The sequence below is a fragment of the Schistocerca nitens genome, chromosome 4, assembly GCF_023898315.1.
Source record: "Schistocerca nitens isolate TAMUIC-IGC-003100 chromosome 4, iqSchNite1.1, whole genome shotgun sequence".
NCBI lineage: Eukaryota > Metazoa > Arthropoda > Insecta > Orthoptera > Acrididae > Schistocerca > Schistocerca nitens.
The window spans coordinates 240,668,385-240,689,749 of NC_064617.1; the positions used below are offsets into that span (position 1 = coordinate 240,668,385).

A 21,365-nucleotide genomic window follows, 5' to 3' on the forward strand; every position below is an offset into this window, starting at 1 on the left:
GTTGTGTGTCACAGGGAATGGGGATCTTGGCTTGACTGCCCGGATTGTGAGGATGATGAAAACCTCTATAAAAGTTGCCTCAATCTCAAGGCATGTTGCACACTGATGAGATGTATGGCTGTTGAGGTGGAACAGTTGTTAGCGAGCAACCTCTGGGAAACCTGCCACATGTCAGTTGTATAAGGCTTACCTAGGCACACGGGGCTCTGTCTAGGTGGACTTTCAGTTCCCTAGCTGCTCGTGGGACTGAGGTGGATTCTTTGAAATCTTCTCTTCCTCCTCCCAGCGGAAAGGGTGAGCTGCTGGTAGATACCAACACGCAATCAAACAAGAGGGCTTGTGTAACCAGTCCTCCAGACTTGGAATATATGCAGACTCTGTCAGTATTGAGTAACAGAATGCATGCTGGTGCCAGAATGTGTTTCTTATAACAAAATGGAAAGAAGGGAGCTTACCAAGAAAGTTTCATCTTTTTACATACAAAAAGGGTTAGAGGGAATCAATGGAAGCTTAAAATCAGTCAATGGCTTGTGAAATGGGACCCTGTTGGTAGAAACATCCAATTCCCAACAAGTCAAGAGCATCCAGAAAGCTCAGTGCCTCGGGCAGGACACAATAGAAAGTGAAATGCACAACTCCTTGAACTATAGCAAAGGTGTTGTGACTTGAAGGAATCTGATTGATGTTCTTCGAGAAGAACTGAGAGCTGATTGGTCCCAGGAAGGCGTCGTTGATGTACGGAATATAATGAAATGGGTGGATGGCAATCTCATGAAATTGGACTCATTTACACTGAATTTCTGCAGCACAAAACTTCCTGATCACATTAAGGAGGGTTTCCTCTGCCTCTGCGTGCAGCCTTATTTGTCTTACCCAATGCGCTGTTTTACCTGCAAGTGCTTTGGGCATTCCACCTCTGGTTGTATGGGGACAGCCACTTGTGACAAATGTGGTAAGGCCACCCATGAAGGTGTTGGTTGTGCATCTCCTCCAAAGTGTGTAAATTGCTCTGGTGATCACCCTGTCTGGAGTAAGGACTGAAATGTCTTCTTTGAAGAAAGGAAGATACAGGAAATTAAAACAACTAGACATATTTCATGTGAAGAGGTCAGGAAGATCTGTAACACCATGCAGCCCCCAAGTTTGATACCTCCTTTGCATCCCCTCTTAAACAACCAGTTTCAAAGAATGATGCTGCTACCCAAACAGAGGTTGCTAGTGTCAGTGCTAGCACCTGCATTTGCCAGTGAACTTTTGATACTGCAATTCCTTCACATCCCACTCCCAAAACAACAGATAAGTCTGTTGTTGCTAATGTTGTGGCGCTCCCTGCACCTCCAAAGGTTCAGTCTGGTCCACCATCCAGTGGTGACACTACCATTGCTGCAATTTTGAAGTCTATCCAGGGCAAAAAATCAAAGGAAAAGCATCCACCACTGATGGAGTGTGGAAGTAAACTGTCCAACAATGTGGACATCTTACTGTATGATGTCTCTCTTGACTCTTCCCTGGAACTAATGGAGCTTGATGTCGGACTGGAGAAATCATCTCAACCCAAACCCAATACTGGGCCCCTGTCTATTATTTGCCCCCCCCCCCCCCCACTGGTGTAAAGACAGGGTGAAAGTGTAACCTCCATGATAGATGGCTTCCATATCACAGTGGAACATTAATGGGTTCAGGATATGTGGGGGAACTGAAACTCCTAGGAGAGGAAGGCCCTCTTTTCCAGTGTTTACAAGAAACACATTTTAAAGTCGCTGACTCCCCTGTGCTACATGGCTATACCCTTCACTGAAAGGATGACCTGACTGGGGACAGAGCCAAGGGGGATGTGGCTGTGTTTTTCAGTAACATGCATCACTCCTCGCTCTATCCCTCACTACTGACCTCCAAGCAGTTGCTGTCAAAGTTCATATTATTGAATCTGAGATTGCAATAAGAGAAGAACAAGAAATGAGTAGCCATTGGGTGTACCCTGGGAAACGTCAGAAGACACTACAAAGCGCACTGATGGCAGATCCTTTCACAACCGATCTCCATTCAAATGGCCTGCATTCTGACTGGTCTTTCTCAAGACCATATGTTTTTATTTCCATAAACATCGAGGGATTTTCCTAAGAGAAAGAAGCTTTAGCAGCAAATTTATGCCAAAAATATACATGTGACTGTCTGTTAGTCCAGGAAACACTCAGGGTAAGTACTAAACACTGTCCAAGAATTGCTGGTATGGAATTAATACTGGGAAGTCCTCACAACAAATACATCAGTGCCACCTTTGCCAGACCTAATGTGAATATCACGTAAGCCTCACTGACTGAAGACAACAACATCGAGCTCCTCACAGTGCAAACTCCATTCTTCTGTGTAACATTGATCTAAAAAACCACCCGGTGCCAATTTCAGCATTAAAACACCAACCAACTTCAACTATCAGGATGTGAACTTTGTCATAGGTGATTTCAATTGCAGAAGCACATCACTGGGACACCCAGATACCGACACAAACGGAACAAGTCTAGAAACATGGGCCGAGGCTCATGACCTACATCTGATCCATGATCCAAAGCTCCCACCTTCTTTTAACAGTGGCAGGTAGAAAAGAGGGTACAACCCAGACAACATCTTTGTTTCTTCAAAGGTAGCTGTACAATGTATGAAGACTGCAGGAGAGCCCATCCCCCGTACCCAACACAGACGTGTCATATGCACTGTGAATCCTGTAGTCGTGTCTGAAGAGGCACCATTCAAGAGGAGGTTTAACTTCGAGAGGGCTGACAAGCAGAAGTTCAGTGAAGAGCTTGACTCAGAAGTGATAAACATTCCACCACAACCTGAAATGTATGAAACCTTCATCAAATGCATCCAACAAGTTTCAAGGAAAACTATTCTGAGAGGATGCAGAACTTGGTATGTTCCAGGCATGTCCAGTGATGGCAAACTGTTGTTAGCAAGATACCAAACTCTCTATGAAGAGGATCCATTTGCAGAAGAAACGATCCAAGCTGGTGAAATGTTGCTGCAAGCCATTTCAGCAGCTCGCAAGGCCAAGTGGAGTAACCTGGTAGAGAGCCTCAACATGAAGCTGAATGGTAGACAAACCTGGAAACTGCTTCAAAACCTGAGTGGTGGCCCTGTAAAATCACAAGACAATTTTACAAGTGTGACTCCTGATAAAGTGGCAACCCAGCTCCTGCAGAATGGCAAAATAAAAGGAAAGACACCCAAAGAAGCTCTTCAGTGTGACCCAGAAACAGAGCATTATATTCTAAGGGGTCCCTTCACCATGGCTGAACTCAAAGCTGCCATCTCCAGCTTGAAGATGCATAAGGCTGCAGGTGTCGATGACCATAGAGTTGAACAAATCGAGAACTTCAGCTGTAAAATGATGGAGTGGCTACTAAGCCTAATGAACACACGTGTCGCCATGCTACACATCCCCAAAATGTGGCAGAAGTCTCAAGTCATTGCAATACTTAAGCCTGGGAAGGAACCAAACAATCCAAAAAATTTTCAACCTATCTTCCTTTTATGCCACACCTTCAAGATATTAGAATGGCTGGTACTTAACCGAATCAGTGCCACCCTCAAAGTGAAGTTTATCCCACAAAAAGCATGCTTTTGTGCTGGCAAATCAGGCTGCTGTCAGATCTTGAATCTAACCCAGTACATCGAGGATAGTTTTGAGTGTGGTGAGATTACTGGAGTCGCTTTTGTTGATATAACAGTTGCATAAGACACTGTGAACCATAGGAAACTGTTAAAGAAAGTGTATGACTTTACTAAGGACTACCAACTCACATCCCTTATTAGCACCTTCCTTCAGAACAGAAGATTCCAAGTTTCATTACAGGGTAAGAGGAGTAGATGGTGAATGCAGAAGAATGGTCTCCTCCAAGGCAATGTGCTTGCTCCAGTACTGTAAAATATCTACACAAATGGTCAGCCAATACCAGCAAGTACTAGGCTCTTTATGCCGATGACACAGCAGTAGCTGTTCGGGGGCAAACCTTTGGCACCATCCTAAATTTTAGAGATTCAGTGCATTTTCTGGGCCTCATTTTTAATTCCAAATTGTCATGGTTGCCACACCAGAGAGACCTGAATGCCAGAACCCTGAGAGCACTGAAGAGCCACAGGTCTTGGGGAGCTGACAGGGCACATCTCCTCCAGTTTTATAGGGCTTTAATGCATTCATGGCTGGACTACGGATGCATGGTGTATGGATCAACAAGGCCTTCCTATTTGAAGATCATTGACACTGTCCACCATGAGGGGCTCCAGGTGGCCACAGGTGCTTATAGGACCAGCTCCATATCCAGCCTCTGCAGCCTCTGTGATGAGGCCAGGGAACTGCCATTTACCATCCAGCGTAAGATATTCCTGCTGGGCTAGGCATGTAAGTTCCTCGCAGCTCTGACTTCACCCACACACCATACTGTTGCTCATCCACCTCTGGAACATCTTTTCTGCTACCCTCAGTGAGCCACAATGCCGATTGGCATCTGTGTGCAATGTGCGCTGGCTCCTCAGAGTGGAGCCAGTATGGCCCCAAATCCAGGATTTTAACCGTCTGTCACTCTGATTACTGAAGAGACCCAGAATGATTTTAGATTTGGTGCAGTACAAGAGAGATTGCACTCCTGCTTTCATTTTTATTGCAATATTCTGTGACATTTTATCTGAGCACCACAACTATGTAGGTGTTTTTAGGGATGGGTTGAAACAGTGGAATTCTGTTGGTTGCTCTGTTGTTTTCCCGGATCATGTCCTCAAGGTCCGACTGCCTCAGGTATTTACTGTCTTTGATGCAGAATTGTCTGCAACCTTTCAGGCACTGGAGCAGATGAAACATTCTTCCAATGCTAAATTTCTTGTGTGTTCTGATTCTCTAAGTGCCCTTCACTCACTGAACTGTTTGTACCCAGCAGATAAAGTAGTCCAGACCATCCAGTATGCCCTCCTCTAACTACAATGACAGGGGAAGGAGGTGGCTTGCTGCTGGGTACCAGAGCACATCGGCATTTCTGGAAATGAAAGGGCAGATCTAGTTGCCAAGGAGGCATGTCTTGATCCTCAGATATTTCCTGCATGCTATCACCTCACTGTTGATATCAATGGTCTTGCGTCAGTGGGAGGATGAGTGACTGGAAGTGAGCAACAATAAGCTCTGTTTAGTAACGTGCACAACATGGTTATGGTGTACATTGTAGACTGGATGTGGCTCTCCTCACATGTCTTCACATGGGCCATAGCCCTATGATGCATGGCTTCTTGCTCCAGTGAGAGGACCCTCCAATGTGTGGTGCTTGTGGTGTACAGATCACTGTGTGCCAAGTTTTATTGGACTGCATTTTACTTTCTGACAGCAGGCTGCAGGTGATTTGCCAATGGACCTGCAATCTCTTTTAGGTAATAATCAAGTGAATGTGGTTAGAGTTTTAAAGTTTTGTGAACTGTCCAACGTTTTTACCAAGATTTTAAGGAGAAGGTTTTAATTTGTTTACAGGGTGACTGGCTCACCCATATTTTACGTAAGTGGCCAGATGATGACAATTTCATGTGGCATCTTTTTAGCTCCATTCTTGTTTTACATGGTATGTTTTTGTCTCTTGTATAGCATTTCAGTCTTTTCCTGCTGTCTTTGCATGTATGGGAGCCTTTATATTTTATGAAGTAACAGCTTTTTCGTGAGATGAGAAAACATTTTATTTTCCAAGCACAGATCAAAAATTAACAAGAATAAACAACTCGTAACCAAGCCGACTACGGCAAAGATAAATATCTATCAGCTGCAGCTTTCACCTGCTGTTTTTGGTGCAGTGGATAAATGACATCGCCACATCAGCCCCCCTCCTTTTGAAACCGGGTGCACCAGGTATGTGGGGAAACTTGCACTTGATTTTTCTACCAGCTCTTGTGAAAACATCTGGTGCAGGCAATGGCTGCTCCTGCGCTGCACTTGCTGCTTTGTTGTCCTCTTCTGAAACCGAGGGCTCAGCGAGACTCTCTGCTGTTTCTTTGGCCTCCACGTTTGAGGGTGATTTTGCAGACCGAGGAAATAGTGTACCCTCTTTGGTGTAAGCAGGTTTAAGCCGCTCAATTGAGACTGTCTCTTCTTTACCATCCTTATCGATTTTGAAGCTGTGGCTTCCTCTTGTGATTACCCTGTATGCTCCAGAGTAAGGCGAAACAAGCGGCGGGCGCACCGTATCATCCCTAAGCCACACGTGGGACGTTGCTTGCAGGTCTTTATGTACAAACACTCTCCGGTCTCCATGTCTGACAGGGTTAGTGGGTTTGATGTTTCTCATTCTAATGCTGAGTTGTATCGCAAATTGCGTGCATAGCTCAGGGGCGAACGGCTGTGTAGATGCTGGAACGATAAATTCTCCAGGAACCCTCAATTGCTCGCCATAAACCAATTCTGTGGAAGAGCATTGTAAGTCCTCCTTCACGGCTGTTCTCAATCCGAGTAGGACCAGCAGTAGTGCTTCAGGCCATGAAGTGGAACTACACATTAATGCAGCTTTGAGCGTGCGGTGTAGTCGTTCCACCATTCCATTACTAGATGGATGATAGCTTGTGGTGCGTAGGTGGTTGCACCCGCACAGTAGTAAAAGTTCATTGAAAAGTTGGCTTTCAAACTGCCTTCCGCGATCTGTTGTTGTTTTGCGGAACGCCAAACCTGGAGAACCATGAATGCAACAGTGCTTTTGCAACCGACTCTGCAGAAATGTCTTGTATTACAACTACTTCTGGCCACCTGGTAAAACGATTAATGATTGTGAGCAAATAGCGTTGTTCTGAAGAGCATGATAGCGGGCCCACAATGTCCACATGTATATGCGAAAATCTTGCAGAAGGCGTCGGGAAGTCAGCAATAGGTGCAAAGACATGTCTGCTGATTTTATTACGCTGGCATGTTAGGCATGCACGCGCCCATGCATGACAATCTTTTTGTATTCCAGGCCACACTACTTTGGAGGAAACTAACTTGGCTGTAGCTCGTACTCCTGGATGTGATAGGTTATGTAGTGCACTATAAATCTCCCGACGATATTGTTCTGGTATGTTAGGTCGCTCCTTTCCTTTTGCTACATCACACCAAATTCCGTATGGAACATTTGGGACAGACACACATCTGAGCCGCAGCGCAGTTCTCTGTTCCTCTATTAGACGGTGCAAGAAAGGATCTTCTTGTTGTTTAGACGCTAACTCGGTCCAACGAATTGAATTTAAACTGGCACAATTCCTAGACAGGCAATCTGTGACCAGGTTGTCTTTTCCTGAAATGTGACACACGTCAGTTGTGAACCGTGCAATGTACTCGACTTGCCTGCACTGACGTGGTGAATTGAGCTCTGTGTCTCGTTGAAATATAGCTACTAACGGCTTGTGATCGGTAAAAATTGCAAAGTGCCTCCCTTCGACAGACGTGCAAAAATGCTTTATGGCTAAGTAAATAGCAAGCAACTCACGCTCAATAGCACTCCATTTTTGCTGCTGTCGAGTCAGGTTTTTAGAGAAAAATGCGAGCGGCTGCCATCTGCCGTCAACTTCTTGCTGTAGCGCTGCACCAACTGCTGTTTGGCTTGCATCAACCATGAGCGCTAAAGGAGCGCTCAGTCTTGGATGTCCCAGTAGTGTTGCCCGAGAAAGACATTTCTTTAAGTCATGGAAAGCTGCTTCAGCATCTGGACTCCATGGAATTTTACGATTTCCTGTTGTATTTTTACCTGCAAGTAACGTTGTGAGTGGCTCTTGGGCGGCAGCTAACTTAGGTAAGTGACGTCTGTAATAGTTGAGCATGCCTAAAAATCTGCGAAGTCCTTTGTAAGTTGTGGGAAGGGGCATCTGTTGTACTGCTTCAACCCGCTCAGGCAAAGGTGACAGGCCTGCTGCTGAAACCAAATATCCCAGGAACTTAACCTCACATTTTCCAAATGTGCACTTTGTTTCGTTAATAATTATACCATACTCTGTCAGACAGCGGAAAAGCTGCCACAGATGTTCGACATGCTGATATACAGAACCAGAGAATACTAAAATGTCGTCCATATAACAAAATACGAATGATAATTCTCGAAGCACCTCATGCATGAATCTTTGCCATGTTTGGGCAGCGTTTCTGAGGTCAAATGGCATAAAATTGTACTCAAACAAACCGAATGGTGTGATAACTGCTGTTTTTTTAATGTCAGATGGAGCCATGGGAATCTGGGAAAATGCTTTGGCGCAATCAATCACACTAAATATTTTGGCATTGCTAATCATACTGTTAAAATCAGTCACATTGGGTACTGGGTAGCGGTCGGGAATTGTGCGGGCATTGAGCGCCCTGTAGTCTCCACATACTCTCCATGAATTGTCTTTTTTATGGACCATGTGAATTGGAGATGCCCATGAACTATCAGACCTACTTACAATACCTGTTTTTAGAAGTTTGTCGATCTCAGCTCGCGCCGCGAGCAGCTTCTCTGGAGGCAGACGCCACGGGCGGAAGGCAATGGGTTGACCTTGTGTCATGCTGATGTGGTGTTGAGTATTGTGTCTGCATTTCCTGGTTGCGTTGATGGGTTCGGTAAGTGCTGGAAAGTCTTGAAGCAGTTTATGAAAAAGTGATTCCTCCGACAGTGCTCTGATATTGCCTACTGTATACGAATCGTTATGACTGTCGGGTGTCTTCTTGCGTGACGCGCACGTGTGCGCCCCGCTTAGTTGCGGGTACGACATCGTATCACAATATCCCGACACGGATGACGCGGTAGAGGAGCCGGAAATCTTCATGCGGAAAGACACGGGCACATCGCACTGCACTTGAACCGATGCGGAAGACGCAGTAGGCAATATCCCTTCTGTGGTAACTGTCACCAAACGACGGTTAACCAGGTCGGGCATAAGTCGGTAGTTCCGTAAAAAGTCCACTCCAATTATAGGACTCGGCACATCAGCAACCACAAAAGTCCATTTTGGATGGAAGTTGGAATTCAGATGTAATGCCAACTGTTTCTCACCATAGGTAGATATTCTGGAATTTTTTGCTGCAGTCAGCACATGTTGCGTTGTTGTCATGAGTATATCACCTCTCTTTCTTGGATACACACTGACTTCTGAACCTGTGCCAATCAGAAACTTCTCACCTGACGAGAGGTCCAACACGAACAATCGGTGTGATTGGTTGACTGCAGATACCGTGGCGTTTTTACCTCTTTGAATCACGCTATGACTCGGGTGCCTATGTTGTTGTTGACGAACGTTAGTGCCCTTTAATGCCCGCCTTTTAAGTTTGGGTAGTTGCAGGGTTGAATACATTGACGGACAGTGTTACCGAAGCGTCTGTGGTACCAGCACCATTGATCTGTCAAATCCTGTTGGATAGCATTTCTTCATCTTTTCCAACGGCGACTTCGTAGCTGCTGGTGGAGTGAAGTTACTTGCACGTTGAGTTTTGCCACTTGTGCTGCCAGTTGCTGTATGGTGGGTTCGGTTGATGAGCACTGCTGTTGGGAAGTATTACTGCATGTTCCTGGTTCACTGACGTCAGATTCCATCACACTACACGTTCTTGGGCCTCTATCCTGGCTGTAGTTGAATTCGGAACACACAGAAACTTCGGTTAAGGTGTTTGCGATGGTGTCTGCCTTTTTTGCTAAGACTTGCAATGGTAAGTCTGTTTCTGCTGCAATGACGGCACGGATGTTGGCAGGAAATTTACGAAGCCATATTAGACGTAAAGACTCTTCAGGTAGGAATTCCGGGCCGGCTAATGTACGTAAGGCTTTGAGTACTTGTGACGGAGTCTTGTCACCCAAATCTTCGTATGCGAAAATTTTTTGTAGTCGCAAATCTGGTGACAACGTATAATGCTGTATGAGAGCTTCCTTTAGCAAAAAGTAATTTTGTTGCGACAAGGTTTCTTCTACTTGCTCTATCACTTCTAAATTTAGATGTGAAACCACTATATTAAATTTGTCAATGTTGTTAGACACCCCACGCTGCCGAAATATGCATTCAGCCTGCGTAAACCAAAGCTGGGGGCACGTCGGCCAGAACGCGAAAAGCTTAACATTTCCGTGTCGCGCGTAGGTACTCCCATCTTTTGCGGTAACATCTGTCATTCCGTTTTGTGGCGAATCGATCCTTGGTCGAACAGACTGTAGTCTTCAATCTTGATTCCACTGCCCCATGCTTTTGTCTCTGAATTCATTATTCTTGTCGGTATATATATTTTCTTTATGCTTCTGCTACGATTTTTCGGGGTCACCACTATGGGAGCCTTTATATTTTATGAAGTAACAGCTTTTTCATGAGATGAAAAAACATTTTATTTTCCAAGCACAGATCAAAAACTAACAAGAATAAACAACTCGTAACCAAGCCGACTACGGCAAAGATAAATATCTATCAGCTCCAGCTTTCACCCGCTGTTTTTGGCGCAGTGGATAAATGACGTCGCCACACATGTATGACCACATTTTACTAATTTTTTCCACATTTGTTTCTTTTAATGTGTTAGGGCACTGATAACCTTGGCATTGAGTGCCCATAAGCAACAAACACACACATAATACACACTAGCAGATGTGTGGCAGGCAGCCATTCCTCAGTTTGCTTCTGATATACCCAACTTGATTGTCTCCAAGAAGGATCATGTGCTGCTGGTAAAGTTCTTTCACAATAATGATGAGTGTCTGCCAGTAGCCCAGCAGTAGTTCTGGACACTCAAGGGCATGAAAAAAGGTGTTGGTCTGATGTCTGCTAAGGGTCTGGAGAAAATGGTTACAAAATTCAAAAAGAAAGGTTCCTTTGAAGTGCATTGTAGCAGAGGGAGAAAAGCAGTTGATCTGATGCCTGTCAAAGATGTGGTCACATCATTGCAGCAGGTGTCAAACAGTGGTGTGCAAACATACAGTGCACAGGAAATTACTCAAATGTGGGACATGCCTGCAAGCAGGGGCATAAAATCCAACAAAGCATCCTGCATTGCAATCCATATAAAATCATCCATATTCAGGAGCTACTTACTGCTGACCTGCCAGCAAGACAAATGTTGACTCTGGAGTACCTTGCTCACATTGAAATAGGCAATGAATGGCCATGGAGCATTCTGTAGACAGATGAAGCTGATTTCCCTCTTTGAGGACATGTCAGTACGCAGAGTTGCAGACTATGGGCAACAGTAATCTACACACACGCATCAGTCAGTACTACTTCATTCTACAAAGGTGACAGTGGTTGACAGCATTGTTTATCATAGGGCTATATTTTTTTTGAGGAGATGAATCCCATCAATTCTTTTATCTGTACAATCACTGTTAAATACTATGAGAGTCTTTTTCACACCAACATAATTCCAACACTTCAACAGCATGGATGAGTGGGAAAGTCATTTTTATGCAAGGTGACACATTGCACAGCCAGTGAAGTGGATGCTGCAGAGGCATTTAGTAAATACTGGAATTGTTAGCTATCATTTCCCCACAGCCTTGCCATACATATCACCTGATCTTAATCTGTTGACTTCTGGCTGTGAGGTTGTCCAAAAAATGTGTTCAGAGTTCCAACTACAAACTGATGGCACACATGTACTCGTACTATGCATTCTGAACATGACTCCCGAGGCACTATGATCTGTTGTTGAACGTGCTGTTTCTCAATTTCAGCTTGTGACAGAAAACAGTGTACAGCATATTGAACATGCTTTGTGCCAGTCTCACAACAATAGAAACTGATGTTGTTTTGCTTTTTATGTGGTTTTTAGCATCAGGACAATTTGATGGATGGTCTTACCTAACTAACAGTGCTACAAGTGTTGAGTGCCAAATTTGTGCAGACATGCACATTGAACAGTACGGTGGTGTAATGTGCAACTCAAATTGTTTTGCATATTGTATTGCAATTCACCTATCATTTGTAGCCAACCCATTTAGGTTAAGCAGCTTACAGCATCATCTATTGGTAAAAGTTTCCTTAATTTTTTTTTCCTTCATGTGAAGTTTCTCTGTGTATCAATAATATGCTGGTCAAATGTGACATCATTATGAGCAGTGGTTCTTGTTTGTATGGTGTTCTGAAACGAACTTAAGTTACCGGCCCCTGTACTTCTATGTGGCTGACTGTAAATGAGCTGGGATAATGAGCAATCCTTTCAATTTTATTGGATTGTAATGTCTTTTATACACTGTTTCATGTATCAATCTGAATTCTGTTTTGACTACTTCTTCCTTCTCTAAGATCTTTGTGGTCCATCACTAATACTGGATTTTCTCTTTATTATGCTGCAGTGCTCATTAATGCAGTGATGACTTAGACATCAACAGCACAGTAATGTTACTCCAGTTGATTCTGTAAAAGGCAGTTCATATCCTTGTGCATGCATATACTATTCTGTGTTTTTGTTTATTACTGTGGCCATGATCCTTAAACTTCAGTGCCCATAGGAGGAGCATTCTCAGGCTTGTCAGCCAGCTTAAAGAATGGTGGTTAGTCACAATAGTGAACAGTCTGCCATTCAAATGAAGTCAGGACTTATTGGTAGTCACTCTTCCTTGGCCTAGAATAACTGTTGTTGGACTTGGAAACTATTCTGGATGTGTAAACAATCACTCTCTCAGCAGTTTCCGTAGCCATTAGCATCGCTGTATTATTCTGTCTTGATATCCTCTTCAAGTGTAGAGGAGTCAGAGAATCTGCTACAGTTCTTACTTTTTCTGCATCAGGACAGACTGTTACTGTTAACTAGATGCAGTAAAGAAGCACTTTCTTGGTTTCAGGTGAAGTCTTGCATAATGGACACACTTCAGCATAGCAAATTGCTCAGATGCTCTTTATATGTCTTCAAGAAAACAACAGTGTCATCTAGATAGCCAGATTTTGAATAGTCTATCCAACATGCATTCAGAGGTGGCTGGAGCATTGCATAGGCCAAATGGCATAACTTGGAACACACAGGGCCATCAGGTAATGTGAAAGCAGTCTTTTCTCAGTCAGCCTCATCAACCTTGATCTGCCAGGGGCTAGTCTGCATTTCCATAGTTGAGAAGCACTTCACTCACTTAAGGCAATCCAAAGTGTCATCAGTTTGTGGCAGTAGGTGTACATTTGTTTTGATGATTTCATTCATCCATCAGGAACTGACTTAAAAACGCTTGTATTTTTTTCATTGTGTATATGTCATGTTAGTGATATGAGGTACTAAAGTGCACGTCATTAACAACGGCGGCTGAGTTTAGGTTCGTTCTGCGCATCTGACGTCACAAAACACAGTCAGCCAATGAACAGAGAACGACGTTGCCAGAGCTTGACTGCAGTGCAGAGCACGGACGAGTGTCTTCAGTTTTAGAAACATTCAGTTATAAATAAAGTAACTGAACAGAAGCAATGTCTTGAAAGCGGACTTTCTTTTATAGAAAGTTTGGAAAAAGCATTTTTTATACCAATTGCTTCATATTCTATTAATTAATTAAACCAAACAAGCAATATGCCTCCTAATTCAGGCGATAGCAAGGAAAGGTGTTTCTCACTAAACGCTTTTCCGCAATAAAGAAGAATGGTAATTGTTTCTTTCCTATTGTACTTCGATGAAACATGAGTAATTCATAGTCATACCAACAGTGTTTGTCGGTATTTTGCGTGCTATTTTAAAGTCCTTCGGAAGGTCACTTAAATGACGAGCTCTGTTAGCATAATGTTTATATATATATATATATATATATATATATATATATATATATATATATATATATATAGATAGATAGAGAGAGAGAGAGAGAGAGAGAGAGAGAGAGAGAGAGAGAGAGGGAAACATTCCACGTGGGAAAAATATATCTAAAAACAAAGATGATGTGACTTACCGAACAAAAGTGCTGGCAGGTCGATAGAAACACAAACAAACACAAACATACACACTAAATTCAAGCTTTCACAACAAACTGTTGCCTCATCAGGAAAGAGGAAAGGAGAGGGAAAGACGAAAGGATGTGGGTTTTAAGGGAGTGGGTAAGGAGTCATTCCAATCCCGGGAGCGGAAAGACTTACCTTAGGGGGAAAAAAGGACGGGTATACACTCGCACACACACACACATATTCATCCACACATATACAGACACAAGCAGACATTTGTAACGGCAAAGAGTTTCGGCAGAGATGTCAGTTGAGGCAGAAGTACAGAGGCAAAGATGTTGTTGAAAGACAGGTGAGGTATGAGCGGCAGCAACTTGAAATTAGCGGAGGTTGAGGCCTGGCGAATAACGAGAAGAGAGGATATACTGAAGGGCAACTTCCCATCTCTGGAGTTCTGACAGCAAGATGTGCTGGCCGTGCACCAAGGCATGTTTAGCCACAGGGTGATCCTCATTACCAACAAACACTGTCTGCCTGTGTCCATTCATGCGAATGGACAGTTTGTTGCTGGTCATTCCCACATAGAATGCGTCACAGTGTAGGCAGGTCAGTTGGTAAATCATGTGGGTGCTTTCACATGTGGCTCTGCCTTTGATCGTGTACACCTTCCGGGTTACAGGACTGGAGTAGGTGGTGGTGGGAGGGTGCATAGGACAGGTTTTACAGCGGGGGTGGTTACAAGGGTAGGAGCCAGAGGGTAAGGAAAGTGGTTTGGGGATTTTATAGGGATGAACTAACGGGTTACGAAGGTTAGGTGGACGGCGGAAAGACACTCTTGGAGTGGGGAGGATTTCATGAAGGATGGATCTCATTTCAGGGCAGGATTTGAGGAAGTCATATCCCTGCTGGAGAGCCACATTCAGAGTCTGATCCAGTCCCAGAAAGTATCCTGTCACAAGTGGGGCACTTTTGTGGTTCTTCTGTGGGAGGTTCTGGGTTTGAGGGGATGAGGAAATGGCTCTGGTTATTTGCTTCTGTACCAGGTCGGGAGGGTAGTTGCGGGATGCGAAAGCTGTTTTCAGATCATTGGTGTAATGGTTCAGGGATTCTGACTGGAGCAGATTTGTTTGCCACGAAGACCTAGGCTGTAGGAAAGGGACCGTTTGATGTGGAATGTGTGGCAGCTGTCATAATGGAGGTACTGTTGCTTGTTGTTGGGATTGATGTGGACGGACGTGTGAAGCTGGCCATTGGACAGATGGAGGTCAACGTCAAGGAAAGTGGCGTGGGATTTGGAGTAGGACCAGGTGAATCTGGTGGAATCAAAGGAGTTGATGTTGGAGAGGAAATTCTGGAGTTCTTCACTGTGAGTCCAGATCATGAAGATGTCATCAATAAATCTGTACCAAACTTTGGGTTGGTAGGCCTGGGTAACCAAGAAGGCTTCCTCTAAGTGACCCATGAATAGGTTGGCGTACGAGCGGGCCATCCTGGTACCCATGGCTGTTCCCTTTAATTGTTGGTATGTCTGGCCTTCAAAAGTGAAGAAGTTGTGGGTCAGGATGAAGCTGGCTAAGGTAATGAGGAAAGAGGTTTTAGGTAGGGTGGCAGGTGATCAGCATGAAAGGAAGTGCTCCATCGCAGCGAGGTCCTGGTGTGCGGAATATTTGTGTATAAGGAAGTGGCATCAATGGTTACAAGGATGGTTTCCAGGGGTAACAGATTGGGTAAGGATTCCAGGCGTTAGAGAAAGTGGTTGGTGTCTTTGATGAAGGATGGGAGACTGCATGTAATGGGTTGAAGGTGTTGATCTACGTTAAAAAAAAAAGTGAAAAAAAGTGTTTGGCTGCTATGCGAAAGGTTCTGAGTTCAAACCTTGTTCGGTGTTTAATATTTTATTTATTTCTTACTTAATGAATTTTATTCGTTTGAATGCAATTTTTTGAAATTTCTAGTGGCAACTAAAATTGACCTTACGGAAAGTATACACTATGGACTTTTGCATCTGCAAACTCTTTAAAATTTCATGCAATGGTTTACTACATCTAATGCTGCACAATAACTGCATTGAACATCAAAACAAAATTAAGTCATTTATGGGGGGGAGGTAACAGTCCAGAAGATGTGGAAAAATCAAATTATTGGGCCAAATAGTTTTTGTGAAATAGAATGATAAAGTGTGTCAAAGCAGTCGAAACACCATGTGTCTGCACAGGTGAGCAATGCAGTGATGCCAAAATCGTGCACAGCGTGGAATGCGGGGAGCATGTCTCTGTAGCAACGAAAGGGTTAATGCGGCCGTGATGGCTTTACTTCATAAACTGTGTGTTCCCCCCTAAACGTAAGTTTGCGAACTATACTATACTATGGCGCTGCTTCTCTTGGCGCGTGCAACTGGCAACACAGCAGTCTCCCGCGTCTGGGCGGGCATGCGCGAACTGCCAAGATAAAAGAATTGAACTATAACAGACTTTCATGACTGCCATCTTTCTGATTCACTAGGACCACAGGAGAAATCCAGTGACATTCTGATGACTAAATAATGTTGTCTTGCATGCTTTCTCCACATCCCATTGAATTATTTTTCATTCAGCTGTAGACACTCTATATGGTCACTGACTGATGGAGGGATGATACCTGATGTTGATATGGTGTCTCACATTGAGTTGTGTGTTCTGCTGTAACATCACAGTGAACTTGAATCCACCTGTAAATCGACGGGGTGTAGCTAACACTTAACGAGAGTCACATTTTGATCAAACTGGGATCTATTGGATGCTCAATAATTTGGCATCGTTAAAGGTGCCCATCTGTAGAGACACATACATTAGGACACTATATCCAGGATTCTGCCAAGTGTGCCAGCCCTGGACAGAATCCACCTGGAAGACTAACAGTGATGGCTGGTGTGTCAGCCTGCTGGAATGTAATTTTCAGGTGGTTTCTCACATTCAGCTAGGTGAATACTGGGCTGGTAGACATGTCCCACTTCACTTACACAATTCATAAACTTTTAGAACGTGGGATAACACTAGACAGACAGATATCATACACAAATTCATCCCAGGGCGAGTGTGGAGACAGCAAAGGCATCCAGCCACCCTCTAACACTAATAGTGCAAAACTCAATTAATTAACTTGCCGACCCTGTGGAGGTACAGGATAAAGGCCAGGGCAGCATCATGTTTCTTCATCAATCCCAATGATCTGTCCTTTCTGGGATGTTCCCACTGTCCCTATCCATAGGGATGAATTCAGGTTGTTCATGGCAGGTAGTTAATCAGAGCTGTGCTTGTCCATCTTCAGTTGTGATGATTGTTGTTGGTATATAATTTCTTTTGTGAGGCTGAGTAACTTTTTGCATTAAATTAGAGTTTCACAATTTAACTGAGTGTCTACCCACTGACTCCTTTACAGTGGAGTATTTGTGTCTTCAGTGATAGATAATTACGCAAACAAAACTTTTGCTGTGTGAATTTGTTGGAGTAGTTTCATCAATCTTAGATTCCAATCTTCCATAGTCTGTGACTGCTTGTGATGCCTGCAAGAACGCCCGTACAAGGATAATATTATGGTAGCATTCTGGTAAAACTACAAATTTGAAGAGCTGTGTTCTATAACAGATAGTTATTGTCACTACATAGTCTCCTGTCATCTGGACGTAATTTATGTTGGCATTCTTCAGCAAAATGATATTTGAATCGTGAAATGTAAACTTCTTTAGATGGCGATAGTAGGGATTCAGTACTGCAAAAAGTGTCACCTCAGAATTCGCTAATGTCTGGAAAATTAGTTGTTATTGAAGGTGATTTCCCAACATCTTGGCAACTGTTGCCCATGGAAAATGTCCACACTTGGATACCTAGTGTAGTTTTCGTGATTTTGAAAATTTAGCAAGCTACTGGAAACTATGACGCAGTGGGGAACAACTGTGGCTTGTTGGAGAATGACATTTACCAAGCTATGGCAATGGGCTTAATTCTGTAGGCCAGCTGTAGTCATCTGCAGCTATCTGATGAGCAAAGATTTCACCTGTTGTTGTGTAGTTGTCATTGAACACTCTTCTTTTTTTTCTTCTTCTTCCTTTCTTTTTATTTTTCTTTCTTTAGTGTGACATATGACATATCCAGGGTGTCCTTGATTGAATCATGGTGTGTGTCATGATCCATCTTCCTGATTATTTGAGCTGTTATGAGACATTAACAAGAAGTAGACATTGTTAGCTCACCTGCCATACCTTCATTTTTCTTCAGAGCATGTAAACACAAACATACACACTCATTTATGTTGTCCAGCTACTGCAACCAGACATTTGATTTATGTCCGTATCAACCTCTCAGTGCTTCCCCTGTGTCCATAGTAATTATCTTTACTGAACTCATTGTTTTTATTACAGACATATATTTTTCAGTATTGTATTAAATCCAGACTTGTCATATTGTGTGAGTGAAATAATTTAGAAGACTGTATAAATTTTTTCTGTTCTTCCAGCAAGTTACTCATTCGCTTGGGATAGGCAGTACCAACAAACGTCGCAGTCATGTAAGTGGAGATCCAGAAACACCATTCAGTGACCCTGCTACACTGGACCAGCTCATCCAAACACTTGTGGGCCAGCAGAAAGCTGCACAGGGTCGGACCAGTCGAGGACATTCAATGCAGCAGTCTGTGAGACGAGGGTCTCATTCCAGTCATGATTTACAAAGTCCGCCAGGTTAGTTAAGCAAATGTTTAGTCCACATTCATATTTTTATATGCAGGATGAACATATTGTTGTTAATTTTTGTGACAACACTATAATGATGCTAATTATAACAATTTAAAATCATTTCTGATTAGTGTGTAACATGTTTCAGTCTGTAGCAACTTTAATACTGACAAATCTGGATTCCACAAGGCACTGGAAACATTTGGAAATCGTGAGACCCCATTACTGTTCAAGAATTTATGAATATTAGCTAGATCAGGGACTGTGTTGGAGCATATCACTTTATCTCCCGCAGTAACCCTTTATTTTCTCCAGATGATGCTGTGCTTTCTTTTCTTATCAAGACTGGGTCTGTGTTGCACTTATCAATACTGAAAGCATCTCACTTTATCTCCCCCAGTAACCCTTTATTTTCTCCAGATCATGCTGTGCTTTCTTTTCTTATCAAGAAGTTACTAATAGTTTATGTTCAGCAGAAAAATTGTGTGATGTTTGTGTGAAAGCTAAGCTAACAAGAAAGCCATTTTCTACTTTGTGTCAAAGAGTAACAGGACCACTTGAAATAATACATGCCGATATCTGTGCAGAGATAGATCCCCCAGTGGTTAATGGATACAGGTATTACATGGAAGCATTAGATTTCACTTATTTTTTGTGACTTATTTGTTAATAAGATTGTAGGATTTATGATAAAATATGTGTTAGAAAGTGAAAAATCAGTTCATTGTGAAAGTCTCAAAAATAAAATGTGATAATTAATGTGAATATACCAGTCATGAGTTTAAGGATTGGTACAACAGAAAAGGAATTGTGCTAGACTCTAGCATTCCTTATAGTACTCAAACCACTGGGAAAGCAAAGAGACTAAATCTGACAAAATGAACAAAGCAAGAGGTTTGATCTTCGATAATAAACTGAATGGGAGCTATGTGAAGAAGCAGTACTCACAGCTGCAAATTTAATCAATGGGTCCCAACTTTCAAAGTGCTGCACCAACAGAAAAGTGGTTTCATAGAAGACCAGATCTGTCATGACTTCATACTTTTGAAACACGAGTTTTTCCCAAAATCTAGGCCATTTGAAGAAACTAGATGAAAGAAGTAATCCAACTATTTTTGTTGCTTGTGATGTAGCTACAGACTAGTGCAGAAAGAAGAAATAAAGTTGTGTCAAGAGATATCAAATTTGAGCTGAAACTGCCAAAGAAACTGTACAGGAGTATCTCATTATTGGTGAATATAATGTAATTGGGTGGATAAAAAATATACTCACTAAGTGGCAGCAGGAGAAGGAACATACAAAGAGTATTAAAGTTTGCAAGCTCTTGGAACAGGTGGCTCCTCTTTGTGGCAGAAGGGTTCAAGGGGAAGGAAGAGGGATGATGGAAAGCAACTGGATGACAGAAAAGGACTGGTGAGGTTTAGAAAAAGGGGTAGATTTTGGAAAAGTTGCTCTGCACCCTAGGTCAGGGGAGACTTACCATCTAGTAAGTGTCCCCTGACCCGGGGATCCGGGCAACTTTTCTGAACTCTGTCCATTTCCTAAACCTCATTACGCCTTTTCTGTCACTCCTCTTCCTTCCCATTCAACCCTTCTGTCAGAAAAAGGAGCCATTGGCTCCAAAGGCCTTCAAATTTTAATACTTTTTATAAGTGTGTTCTCCAGCCACTGTTTCGTGAGTTGAATTTTTATGTATTCAATTGCACTACACTATATTTTCAAAAATTGATTATTTTCATTATCAGTGAAGTAGCAAATAACATTAACAATCAAGTAAAAGAAATTCAAGATCAAGGTAACAATCAAGTAAAAGAAATTCAAGATCAAGGAAATGGAGGAGAAGAAAATCAAGAAGGCAGAAAGTGCATTGAAGAAAGAAGATACTACAATTTTAGGTACAGAACCAAACGAGTGCCTGGAGACAGTGTCTATTTGTGTGTGACTTGTGCTTGTCTGAATATGTGGATGTTTTCTGCTTTGGAAGAAGGACTTTGCCTGATAGCGTCTTTCTCATTGTGTCTGTCTGTGACTTAATGCCTTCTCTATGCAGTAAGTACCAATCTATCCCTTTCATACACCTGCATCTACATACATACTCCACAAGCCACCGTATGGTGTCTGGAGAGTTTACTGATCTCATACAGGTATGATTTTATGTTCATTGACTGAAGTACATAGTGGAAATTTGTACCAAGGCCAGTAATCGAACCCAGGAAGAAGGGGGCAGCAGTGAGGGAGGCATGCCAAGGTAATCTGTGGAATGAACCCCTGTGCCAAGGTGGCTTAGTGGCTAATGCGCCTGCCTCATAAGCAGGAGAGCCAGGTTTGATTCCAGCCTTGGTACAAATTTTCATTCACCAGTTCAGTCAATATACATAAAACCATATCTGTATGAGACCAGTAATGTCTCTGAAATTGTCTCATTTCATTTGTAAATTAAATGATTCTAGACCATGTCTGAAAAATGCTGTAGTCTTCATTTTATCTAATTTACCAAAGCTGTATACTTCTGCACTTGTTTTTGTATCCATTTATATCTTTATTTGTATCGATGGCACAACAACTTCTTGACCACTCTTTGTGAGCTTCCTGAGAGAAGTCAGGAATGTTTACCATCAATAAATCTAATATGGTACTTTTTGTCATGGCTGGATTTTCACACTTCATCTTCCAGGTAATTTTTTGAATAAAAGTTGTGATAGTTTTACATGAAGTTTTCTTGTATCTACCATTTGTGATATTGTAATTTCACAATCATGACAGGGTGATCAGTCCTTTAATTGCAATCACCTGACAGACATTTTGTGCCCCG

General features: G+C 42.8%; 1 protein-coding gene across 1 annotated transcript in view; it reads left to right on the forward strand.

Moving 5' to 3' along the window:
- The window catches only part of LOC126252951 (uncharacterized), a 258,753-nt gene that overhangs the window by 208,132 nt on the left and 29,256 nt on the right, over positions 1-21,365 (forward strand). The window contains exon 12 of the mRNA XM_049953965.1: positions 18,337-18,559. Within this exon, the coding sequence (XP_049809922.1) occupies positions 18,337-18,559 (223 nt within the window). The remainder of the gene's footprint in view (positions 1-18,336; positions 18,560-21,365) is intronic.